The sequence below is a fragment of the Nyctereutes procyonoides genome, unplaced genomic scaffold (genome assembly GCF_905146905.1).
Source record: "Nyctereutes procyonoides isolate TBG_1078 unplaced genomic scaffold, NYPRO_anot_genome, whole genome shotgun sequence".
In the NCBI taxonomy this organism is placed as follows: Eukaryota; Metazoa; Chordata; class Mammalia; order Carnivora; family Canidae; genus Nyctereutes; species Nyctereutes procyonoides.
Window position 1 is genome coordinate 116,800,821 of NW_026575125.1, and position 11,197 is coordinate 116,812,017.

General features: G+C 57.8%; 1 protein-coding gene across 5 annotated transcripts; it reads left to right on the forward strand.

Annotated features, from left to right (window-relative positions):
- The first annotated feature begins 829 nt into the window (after positions 1-829).
- On the forward strand, positions 830-10,740 carry PRRG3 (proline rich and Gla domain 3). Of its 5 annotated transcripts, none has more exons than XM_055338870.1 (5): positions 1,084-1,133; positions 2,656-2,866; positions 3,748-3,786; positions 4,719-4,879; positions 5,204-10,740. In XM_055338870.1, the coding sequence occupies exons 3-5, from the start codon at positions 3,780-3,782 to the stop codon at positions 5,729-5,731; spliced, it is 696 nt and encodes a 231-aa protein (XP_055194845.1). In that variant the 5' UTR covers positions 1,084-1,133; positions 2,656-2,866; positions 3,748-3,779; the 3' UTR covers positions 5,732-10,740. The 5 variants fall into 5 exon arrangements, with proteins under 5 accessions (XP_055194848.1, XP_055194847.1, XP_055194845.1 ...); XM_055338871.1 differs by lacking the exon at positions 1,084-1,133 and adding an exon at positions 1,270-2,500; XM_055338873.1 differs by lacking the exons at positions 1,084-1,133; positions 2,656-2,866 and adding an exon at positions 830-860.
- The last annotated feature ends 457 nt before the right edge of the window (positions 10,741-11,197 follow it).

Consider the following 11,197-nt stretch of genomic DNA (forward strand, 5'->3'; position numbering starts at 1 on the left):
ACCCCCGCCCCCCCCCTCGCGCTCCCCTTCCTCTCCCCTTTCTGCGCCTTCAGACTTTCCCAAGCCCATTTCCTCCTTTATTTCGCTGCAGCCCCGCGAGGGAGGCAGGCTTCTCCCCATTTACCAGATTTGACCGGCGGGGAGACTGCCGTCCCGGGGCGGGGGGGGGGCGGTAAGTGAAGGAGCCAAGGTCACCCAGTCATTGGCGGAACGCAGCCTCCACCCAGCCCTTCCGCGGGCCCGCTGGAGCCCTGCGAGGTGGGCCGGGGGTGCTGACCCGAGCCCCTTCTTTCCTCGGCCGGCTCTCGGGGGCGGGCTGGCCACAATGACAGGTGAGCCTGGGTCGGGGACAGGTGGGGGAGGGTGCGCTGCGCGGGGCCCGGGCGCGTGGGCCTTGGGCGCGGCCGCCCCAGCTCGCCTTGGCGCCCGGGCTTCCGAGGGCCAGGGCCCGGGGGCACCACGGGGCCCGCGCCTTTGGCTGGGGGGTCCCCGGCGCGCCCCGGGCCCGCCGCCCAGGCCCCGCCCCCCGGCAGCACGGGCGGGGGCAGGGGCGGCGCCGGCGGAGCGGGGCGCGGGCGCGCGGTGCTGGGTGCGCGCCGCCGCCCCTCCGGCCCAGCTCGCCGGCCGCCCGCCCTCCCCCTCGGCCCGCTCTCCTCGCCCCCTGCCCTCTGGCGTCCTCGGCCCGGGGCCCGGCGCGCGGTGCGGCGCGACGATCGCGGCCTGGCGAGCGGGGCCCGGGGGTCGTGGCGCTCGAGGGTGGCGCGCGAGGCGCGGGGCGCGAGGCCAGACTTGGCGCAGCGGGGCGTGGGGGGCGGGCAGCGGCGGAGTCCCCAGAGGACAGCAGGGCAGGGGGGTCCGAGGTAACGGGCAGGGCCCGGGCGCCCGGCTGCGAGGGGCGGGAGCTCCAGGCGCACCTCGGCCCCGGCCTCGGCCGGGCGGGCTTCGGGGGGCCCCGGGGCGGCGGGCGGGCGGCGGGCGGGGAGGGCGGGCGGGCGGGGACGGCTGGGCCGGGCCGGGGGCTTGGCCGACGGGGAGCAGGTGGGCGGGGACAGGGCCCTGCTGGCAGAGGCGCCGCAGCGAGGTGGCGGGCTGCGTGCGCAAGCAGGGCGGCCGCCTCCTGGGCCCAGAGAACGGTGAGGCCGTTGGGGTTGGGCGCCCCGGCCCCGAGGGCATGGTTCGGAGTACAGGGCCCCTGAGCTGGGCGCGGGGCACTGCTGGGCGGGGGGGGGCCGGAGGCCCGGCCGGGCCCAGGCGTTAGGGGTCCCGAGCAGCCCCAGGAGAAGTGTGCCCGGGCCAGAGGCTGGCGCTCCTGGGCAGGGCGCAGCTGGCGGGCGACGGTGGGCAAGGACGGGCACGTTAAGGGCTGGCATGAGTGGAAGGGGACCAGGAGGGCCCAGAGTTGGAGTTGGAGCATAATTTGGGAGTTTCATGTCACTGGGTGGGTTGATGAGTCACGAGCTTTGGCGATCACAGAAGCCTTTCCTGGCGACAGCTAGTTCTGAGTGAGGGGAATGAAAAGGGCTGGGATTGGGAGAAGTGGTTTGCAGGCCACGTCTTGGGACACCTGGTGCTCTGATGGCCTCCTGTCTCCATGCGGGGGATTTGGGGAGCGACGTTTCAGACTGCTGTGATTTGGCTGCCTCAGCCCAGGCTGGGGTTAAGGAAGGTCTTTGTGGCGGCCAGTCCCTGCCTTCCTTCCTCTCCAGGCCCTCAGGATTCAGCTGTGTTCCTGGGGGGAGTGGGTTAAAAATTCCTTGGGCCTACAATCAGCCTTACAGTATCCACCAGGGGTAGGAGGGACATCATGTATATGCGTGACTGCAGCAGCATTCTCTGTCTGGAGCCCTCACGCTTCCTCACTGTTGCCATAGCAACGCCCTATTGATGGTGTATTTATAGGGGAAGAAGCAGGCGCTAAATTTTGGAGAAGGAGGGGGAGGCGGCCTCTTAGCAGCAGCAGCAGCAGTAATTGTTGGTGGCTGCAGAATTGTTAATGGAGTGGGCCATTCCCTGTGAGCTGGGTTTTTTTTTGGGGGGGGGCAGAGGAGGAGTTCCTGCCTTTTTTGAACCTTAAAAATAAACTAATAACTTTGGCAAGTGTCAGGAGAGCACTCATTCGTGGCTATGATAGGTGTGGGTGTGCATGCACCCAAGTCAGGTGTGTTTGGGACAAGAGGTGGCTGTGTGTAAGCTGTTATGTAATTTTAACACGTAAAAATGAACAGAACCGACACGGCAGTTCTCTTCGATAAGCAATGCAATGTGTGGCTTTGCATCTTCACTCGCTAGGACAGCCTTTACTCAATCTTTGCAGACCGTGACACAACAGCTCCATTTTTAATTCAGTCAAACCCTTTGCTGTTAGGCGTGCCACACCCACACCCTCACCACGTGACTGGCATTGGCCCTCAGGGAACCCCAGACCAGTCAGAGGCAGAATCTTGAGATAAATAGTCCGTCTTCACTCCTTCCACACCGAGGGCCAACTCTTCTTACCATGGTAGACCAATCTGGGGGACGGAGTCGCTCCCCGAGTTTTGGGTGGGATCGTCCTGGGGTTCAAAAGACAAAATCCCCCTTGACGTGGGGTTTCTTGTAGACAGGGGATAGATTTGCTGTTTTTCCTTTAGCTTTGATTTTATTTACCATTTATAGCCTACGTGTTTGCCGATCGGATTGGAGGGTATATTTGAAATACACACAAGGCCCTGCACCTGTGAATAGAAAAGCGTGTGCCACGCTGCCAAAGAGGAGCATAGGTGCTTCACCAGCTGGGCTTCACGGTCAGCGTTAACACTGAGCTTCCTGGCAGCCGAGGTGAAAAGGGTAGCGCGACGGGTTGCACGTTCCAGTGTCTTGCGTCCAGGTAGTCATAAACCCCCAGCTTCTGCTTGGGGAGGGAGCAGTGGGGTGATGGCTCCCAGGTGCGGACAGCTCGGGCAGTGCTCCGGGATACGTGCGCGTGCGCGGGAGCACTGGCCCTGGTTTATATAGTGGCTGGAGAATTCCTGAGCAGGAGCGGGGCTTTGGGACATTGCAGGCAACCCTTGCGCTGAGTTAAGCATCTCAGTTCCGATCACGCCGGTCACTATCTTCATGCCCCACTGCAGTGGTCTTCGATGCCATGAGAGGAGAGGGAGCTAGTTGCAGGAGACCCTCGGTACCCTGTCCGGTGCAGACAGACACAGTGGGTCACCCGGGGTTGGGCCATGACTTCTGAGATGCTTGTCGCCCCGTTCAGCGCTGCCAGCACCTGCTTCTTCAACACGGGCCGCCAGTTTTCAAGGAACATACTTGTCATTAGAGGTTTCTGGGACTCACCATTGTGAGCAAAATGAGTCCCTAAGAGTGGGTCCTGTCTCTGTCACCGTTGGCGTGCTTGACCTCACCTAATTCTCCATCCCTCGGAGGTCCTTTCTGACTCAAAAGTGCGAAGACTTGTTAAGGGAAGTGAGGAAGGAGGAAACTTGGCCTGTAGGAGGGGTTGCCCCCTCTTTCTTTTAAAGGTCATCTACACTCTCAGACTCTGGTCATGGGGGGAAGAGTCAGAAGGAAGGTTAGCTTTGGGCTCTGCTGGGCCTCAGGGAGCTTGGGGGAGGACGGGAGGCTGTGAGTGGCACAGGGGTGACGTGAGCTTTGACCTTTGACCAGGCCAGCAGGGGTGGGAGTCACATCCCAGGGCCGAGGGGGTGCCCTGTAGGCTTTGAGGTGTGACCTCACTGTAACTCTGCTTTTCTCCTCTGCCAGGCAAGTGAGACACTGGAGCTGAGGGAGCAGCCATGGCAGGTGAGTTTGCCAGGGCCCGGGCCGAGGGGTGAGTGGCCGTGCCCAGGGACTCACAGGAAAGGTGCATGCTCACCTCTCAAGTCCTGTCCAGCCTGCCCGTCCCCAGGGTGTCCCTGAGGCCCCTGTCTCATTGGTGGGTCGCAGCTTTCCCCTGTCAGCTCTGGATCCATCCTCGAGTGTGTGTCCACTTGTAGATGTGCACCTGCCCAGGCCTGTATGAGAGAAACTAATACGACAGGCCTACTTTTTGGTAATGGGCGCCTGCTTTTTGGGAAAGCCCTGCCTGCCTGGGCACTGCAAGGGGCTGGTGGACAGGATACTAGCTCAGGTTTACAGAGCATGTAGCTGAGACCATGCGGGGCAGCTCGACTAGGCCTGGGTCCCTCCCTTGGGAATAAGTAGATATGGCCAGCACTCAGTGACACTTTTGGAGGACGCATCTGTGCCCAGGCTCCTGGGGCTTCCTTTCTCCTCATAGATCCCTGTGACCCTCTTCCCCGGGGCGCTCTCAGATTTGTATGTGCCCAGTGCCCCGATCTAGCCCAGACTGGACTGGTAGTAGGTTGTCTGGGTCTGGGCAATTGGTGACGTCACAGGTGGCCATTCAGGCCGAGGGACGGGGCACCGCCCTGGTAGAGTCCTATGGGGTGATTTGCGGTTGGCCCCATTTTCCTCTGTACTACCCGGGGCCCCACACTCCTGCATCTGCTCGGGTCCGTGGTGTTCTAAGCAGGTGCATGGTGGCATCGCAGAAGGTCAGCCAGCCCTTCGATCCTGGGTGCAGAGGCGCAGCCGTATCCGGGGTGGCGCGGCGCCTGCCGGCTTTGTCCTGCTTCCCTTCCTCCCTGTGCTTCCCTGTCCGGGCTGAGTCGGGGCTGAAGGAGCCCCAGGGCCCTTGCCCATGCCAGGCCTCAGTACGGCTCTCTCCTCAGTGTTCCTGGAGGCCAAGAATGCCCATTCGGTCCTGAAACGGTTCCCCCGCGCCAATGAGTTCCTGGAGGAGCTGCGCCAGGGCACCATCGAGCGAGAGTGCATGGAGGAGGTCTGCAGCTACGAGGAGGTCAAGGAGGTGTTCGAGGACAAAGAGAAAACGGCATGTGCTGCCCCAGGGCGGCTTTGCGGGAGCAGGGGAGCCTGGGACCGGTCACAAGGCGTGCAGGCAAGGCCGCCCAGTCTGTGGCAGGGGCACCAGGGCCATCGAAGGACGTGGCCTTAGCGCCCCAGCCGCCCGATTCTGGGGGCCTCGTCACTTGGGAGCACCCTCCTTTGTCCTGGCAGCTGTCGGCGGTAGGCCAGCTGGGGGGCGGGGGGCGGCCACAGGCCCCGCGGAACGTGCCAGGCCTGCCGGAGGTCTCGGGGCTCCAGCTGGGCCGTGAGGTCGTGCGTGCAGGTGCAAGCAGCCCCCTTTCTTTTGTAGATGGAGTTCTGGAAGGGGTACCCGAACGCCGTCTACTCGGTCCGAGATCCGGCCCAAAGCTCAGATGCCATGTACGTGGTGGTGCCCCTTCTGGGGGTGGCGCTCCTGATCGTCATCGCCCTGTTCATCATCTGGAGGTGCCAGCTGCAGAAAGCCACCCGTCACCACCCGTCGTACGCGCAGAACCGGTACCTCGCCAGTCGCGCCGGGCACAGCCTGCCCCGGGTCATGGTGTACCGGGGCACTGTGCATAGCCAGGGGGAGTCCTCTGGGCATCGTGAGGCGGGGAGCAACCCGCAGGTGGTGCTGGGGCCCAGTCGCGGGGGCAGAGCCACGGTCCGCCTCGAGAGCACCCTCTACCTCCCTGAGCTCTCTCTCTCCAGGCTGTCCAGTGCCACTCCTCCCCCGTCCTACGAGGAGGTGACCGCGCCTCAGGAGAGCAGCAGTGAGGAGGCGAGTGTCTCTTACAGCGACCCACCCCCAAAGTATGAGGAGATAGTGGCCACCAACCCCGGCGCGGACAAGTAGTAGGACTTCTGTCCTGTCCGGAGTGAAAGCCTCTTTTCAGGGGTCTCCTATTTTCTTTTTAACTTTTTAAAGACTGTGCCACCACAGAACAGCCTTAGCCTCCTGTTGCCAAATAATTTCCTAACCGTGGATTTGTAGGAAGTCAGCTGTCAGAGACAGGTGGGGGGGTAGGGAACACACATGCGTCAAAGGCCCTGGGGGGAGCCACAGGCCAGAGAGCCCAGCTCTCCCAGAAGCCCCCATGCTCCCGCCATCCTGTCCTCCCGTCAGGAACTGGCTTCTCTTATGCCAAAGGTATTAGCCCATTGAGTGGATTGTGGCCCGAATGTGCGTAGGCTCAGGCCCCGGGGCCGTGCGGCGGGCTGGAGACCTGTGTGTGTCTGGGAGCCTAGGCCACAGAGGTTGAGGGAGAGAGGCGAGGCGATCAGCAGTCCCTTTTCCTCCCCCGTCTTCTGCTTTCCGTCCTCGCTTAACATTTTGAGGACGGGGACAAGGACTGAACAACAACCACAAAAAAGAGTAATAATGAGTAAATAAACGACCAACACAATAAAGCAAAACAATACAACCTGGGCCATTCATAGGGGACCGAGGGACATCAGATCTGTGATACTCCCCTGCCCCGACACCCACCTCCACACACGCTCCTGACCAGATTAAAAGGAATATCTGGAGCCAGCTGGAAGGAGGACGGGGTGTGTGAAGGATGAGGGGCACGGGGGTGGCTGCCAGATTGAGTGAGAGGCCTGTGCGAACTTTGCCATCCTGGAAGCTAGCTCTGGTTCTAGTGTGCTTGGCCTTCCGAAGACCTTGGCTTTCTAGATGTGTACCCGCTGTGCTAAAGCCACTACCCACTGGCCTGAGCCCAATCGTAGCTCTGGGAACACTAATGCTGGTGACCCTGCCTGGGGAGCCCCTGGCCTCTGAGTGCTCAGGGCTACAGCCTGGGCCAGAGCGCTGGAGTTCTGTCCTACTGAGGCTGATAGTACCCTGGGATGACAAAACCCAAGAACTTGGCCTCCTCAGCTTTGAACTTTGAGGATACTTCCCTTTTCGTGAGCAGGTGCATTGAGTTGAACTTGAACTTCAGTTGACTGATTTCTCCTTAATAATGGTGCTCACCTGGGGAAAAGATCCCAAAGTGTCCCTTTCTAGAACTTCCTTGGCAGGGGAGGTGGGGAAGCCTGTGACCTGGGGTTGAAGACCCCTTCAGGGTTTCCTGTGTTATGGCCAGGTGCTGGTCCATTTTTAGTGACCCCTCTCTGCGGCCCAGGAGCTGTCCACCTCTGCATTTCAGGGAGGTTTTGGACAGCAGTGGGGCAGGAGTGACCTGCCCTTGAACTGACCGTGACCACGTAAAAGACTCTCGACACCGCTTCCCCCTAGCCCTGTATGTCCGTCCTCCTGGCCTCGGAGCCAAATCACTTTTTCTCTGTGGTGCTTAAAATAATGTAGCAAATCTTTGTGGGGTCCATTAGAGTGCACAGCCAGGGTCTATTGGCAGCCACAGCAGTTCAAAACCCACTGACAAGACAAGCTTCTCTCCGTCCAAACAGCTCTCCAAGGCAGGCATCGGGCCTCGTCCTTTGACCGCAGCCCTGCCTCGAGGCCGCGGGTGACTTCTGGAGGCCCCTCCCATCCTGAACACTTGCCCTGGGACACACTTCAAGTTTAGGAGACTTGTATTCTTATCCCACTGAGGCCACCGACTTCGACAGCTTGACCCGGTGGCTGGGTTTTTCCATCCTCCCCCCACCTCCCGGACTCAAGGGAGGCTGACTGAGCTAATAATGCCTGTGCAGTTCCTGAAGCATCAGGGAGCTAGTGCAGTTTGCCCTTAGGAAGATGCTTCTGGAAATGTGTAGCTTACAGGAGACCCGTCTCATGGGGGCCTTCATGTGACTCTGATGTTGAGTCTCGACTTGGGGAGTCAGTGTCCTGCCGGGTGATGCTTTCTGCTCTCTCTCGTCTGTCCTTCCATGAGAGCTCTCTGATGCCACAGGTGCCAACCAGGTGCATCCCACCTTCCCTTCCTTCCTCTTCTCCTCCCTCTGGACCTCTAACATGACACTCCTGCCCTTCTTCACAAAGGGATTTTTGGCCTAGAAGGGCCCTGCTCTTTCCAGGATGGAGGCTGCGGTCCCTCCTATTTGGCCTGTGGTGGAGGACCCTGGGCAGCCCGAGGCCTGTGAGCCACCTGGGAGCGGGGGAGAAGACCCTGACCCCCCACCCCCCGCCCCGTGTGTCTCTTCCCCACTGAGAAGAGAGCGGGGCGCAGGCCCCGCTGACCAGAGCCAAAGGGAGCATGCCAAGGAAGGCCTGCTGCATTTGGCATCCGCGGAGCCCTGCCCTGCCAAGCCGGGTGGAGCCGGGAGGGAGCGGGAGGCAGGAGCCTGGCCTGCGGGAGGGCAGCACATGCTGCCTCCTTGGGCGCCAGGCCAGCGAGTGCGGGCCTGCAGGGAGAGCTCGAGAGCAGCTCCTGGGGCCCTGTGTGCTCCCGCTAAGGTGCTCCGCGGGATTCTAACAGGTGGGCTTGCCACCGTGGTCTCTGGGACGTTTTTTGCGGTCTATTGTAGAAAACAAAGTCTATAGTACACAAGGGTCATAACTCCTCACGGTGCACACTCGGCTTTTACGAATGCTCTGTATATACCTTTTCAAACTGTGTCTTTGTATGGACGTTGGTTTGATACAATGCTAAATCTGTAGTAGCTACATTTTTGTTGTATTGGAACCTGTGTGCCTGTGTGTGCACGCGTGCGCCCGTGCATGCGTGCCTGTACACGTGTGCACGTTGCCTTTTTCTCATATGCTTATCTGAAACAATAGCCGGTGTGTGGCTATATTTGTACCAGGAGGGTTCCGGTCTGAAGGGAGGAATGTCACCTCCTGGGGCTGGACAGCCTTTTGACGGGACCCCGAGGGAGGAAAGCTGAGATTGGCTGTCCAAGCCCCGCAGAGTCACCACCTTCTGCCCCCACTTCACCAAAAGTTTTAGGAGAAGACTAAGCAGCTCCACCCTGTGGGCCTCTGCCCTGTGGGACGCCCCCCCCCCACGCCCTTCTGGCACCGTGTCCCCCACCTCTGCCCCTGTTCTGCGGGTCTCAACAGCTGAAGGAGATCTGAGCACTCCTGGGCCTTTTTCTTTTTCCTTTTCCTTTTGTGGTGGAACAAATGTGTGACTCTTGCCTTTGGAAATGGTGGGGCTAGTTGTTCAGATATTTTTCATGAAGACAAAAAAAAAAAAAAGAGAAAAGGCTTTAAAACACTTTTTAAGACTTTTTAAAACGAGAATCGCAAACCTGTCCCTCCACGCTGCTCCCCATCGCCTGGGGTTCTTCAAAATGAAAGCACAAGAGAAAGAGTGAAGCGCACAGGTGCCCAGCAACACCAAGCAGGCTGACCTGGAGGCCAGGAGCCTCCTCTTCCGCTTGTGAATCCCACTGCCATTAGTGCGAATTCCTTAGGGTGCTTGGGAAAACAGGAATCTGCCCGGTGGGTTGGATGTTGCCTTTCTGGTGGCCTGAATATGAGGAATTCAGGACAGGAAAGTGTCTTTTTTTGTTAAGGAGTTTGAACCAGATGGTTCCTCTCTGGCTGCGGGCTGATCTTTTGACAACCGAATGGCATCCCTTGAGAAGAAGGAAAAAACAACACTGCCTCTAGATTGTTCTTTTGTCTGGGGAAGGGGGTGGGGAGGGGGGCTCTTTTTCACCTACGCCCTGTGTTTCTAGGAGTGTGCCTGTGTGCTGTGTCTTGCACGTGCCCTCACGTTCAAGGCTGAGATGGAGAGCTGGGCAGCAAAGCTTTCCAGCTTGACAAGTAATGAAGCTCCATTTCAGGATTGTGCCGATTCAGAAACAAGCACATCCTCCCCACCGAACTCTGCTCCTACTAATCAGTATAATTAGCTAATTTCAAAGTACTGTAATCAGACTGCCTGCAACCATGGTAAAAGCCTATTAATTTGAAGCCCACTAATTCAGAACTTATAGACAAATCACAACTTATCTTATTAAATTATCTCAATTCACGGTATCTGCGATTCTTGCTCCGTAGAAAGGTTTGACATAGTCTTCGCGATGTTAGTCGATGTTCAGGGTCCTATGTGTAAGAGGGATCTAGTTAAAATGAGCACTTTTTTTTCAAATAAAAGGCTCAAGATATCAGGGATCCCTTCACCGTGCCTTCAGCTTTGGGGTTCAGCAATTCTCGTGTGTGAGGCTCTTTGTGCGTAGGATGGTCTCTTGGTCTCTCTCCATTGCGGGAAGGGTGGGTGCTGTAGCTTTTCATTCTCGTAGCCTGCAATTTAAAGTAACGTAGCTGTGTATCTTGCTAAATATTCTGTGAAGCCGATGTTTTGCTATCAGACTGGCCACTCCCATCATTCGCCCCCAAATATTGAACGTTGGGAGCTTTTCCTTTCACAGGCTGTGGGCGGCGAGTCTCTCTCTAGCAAGAATTTCTCTGACAAGGATATCCAAACAGCACACCCCCTCGGGCTCATTGCCTCAACAGTTGTTCTACTGTACTGAGACATCTGACCGTTGCACAGTGCCTGCCCCTCCCCCGCCCCAGCCTGAGCATTAACACAGATATTCAAGATTGAAACAAATCCCACAGCTGCTTTTGCCTCCCTCACTGTCTCCCCTTCCGGATGCCACTTTCCCAGGCCTGAACACACCTGCTATTTCACTCTGTGATTGTGAATTTGTGACAGTGGAAACCCTGATATGTGCAACTGAGCTTCTAGACATGATTACTGTGAAATGGATTCATTTTGGTACCACTTTAAACTGTGCTTGTATTCATGTGTTGACCCATGTCAGCTGGGAAATCTGTACATTCAGTAGTATGTCAGGATTTCACTGGAGCCTGGGAGCAACCAACCCTCTTGCTTCTGATTCTTTCTCTCTCTCTCTTTTTATAATTGTTGAGTTTAGCTGTTCGACTTTGTCTCTTTCTGTACAAGAAGATAATTAATAATAATAAAGAGCACATGGCATTCACTTGTGTCCTGTCCTCATCACTCTCGGATCCCTGCTGACTCCAGAACTTTCACTGGGGCATGGATGGTTGTGGGCCAAACGTGTGGGGTTTTTTTCCCCCCAAAGTCAGGCTGTAGATAAGGAAACAGCCCAAACCAGTTTAGAAGCAGGAAGCAGAGATGTCCTGGGTCCTAAAAGATTGTCCTTATGTGTAAGATGATCTCCTGACCCATCCTCCTGGGACGGGTTAGTAAAGTCTGTCACAAATCAAGTTAGCAACTTCCCTGTCACCTGATCCCTGGCTACTAACAGGGTTGTCTCTCTTGCTAAAAGGATACCTTGCTTGGTTTCAGGGCTGGGGGAGGGGTGGGAGGGAGAAAGTTTTCTGTGTCCCATGAAGGTAGGACTTAATACTCAAGCTTTGCTCTGGCTCTGCTTGCCCAATTCAGAGAATGGCAAGACTCAGAGACTGTTCAGA

Excerpts from the sequence above, each read along its gene's own strand:
- PRRG3 (XM_055338873.1), top strand. Across the intron at positions 4,880-5,203 it reads TCGAGGACAAAGAGAAAACG|ATGGAGTTCTGGAAGGGGTA; the intron begins GCATGTGCTGCC and ends TTTCTTTTGTAG.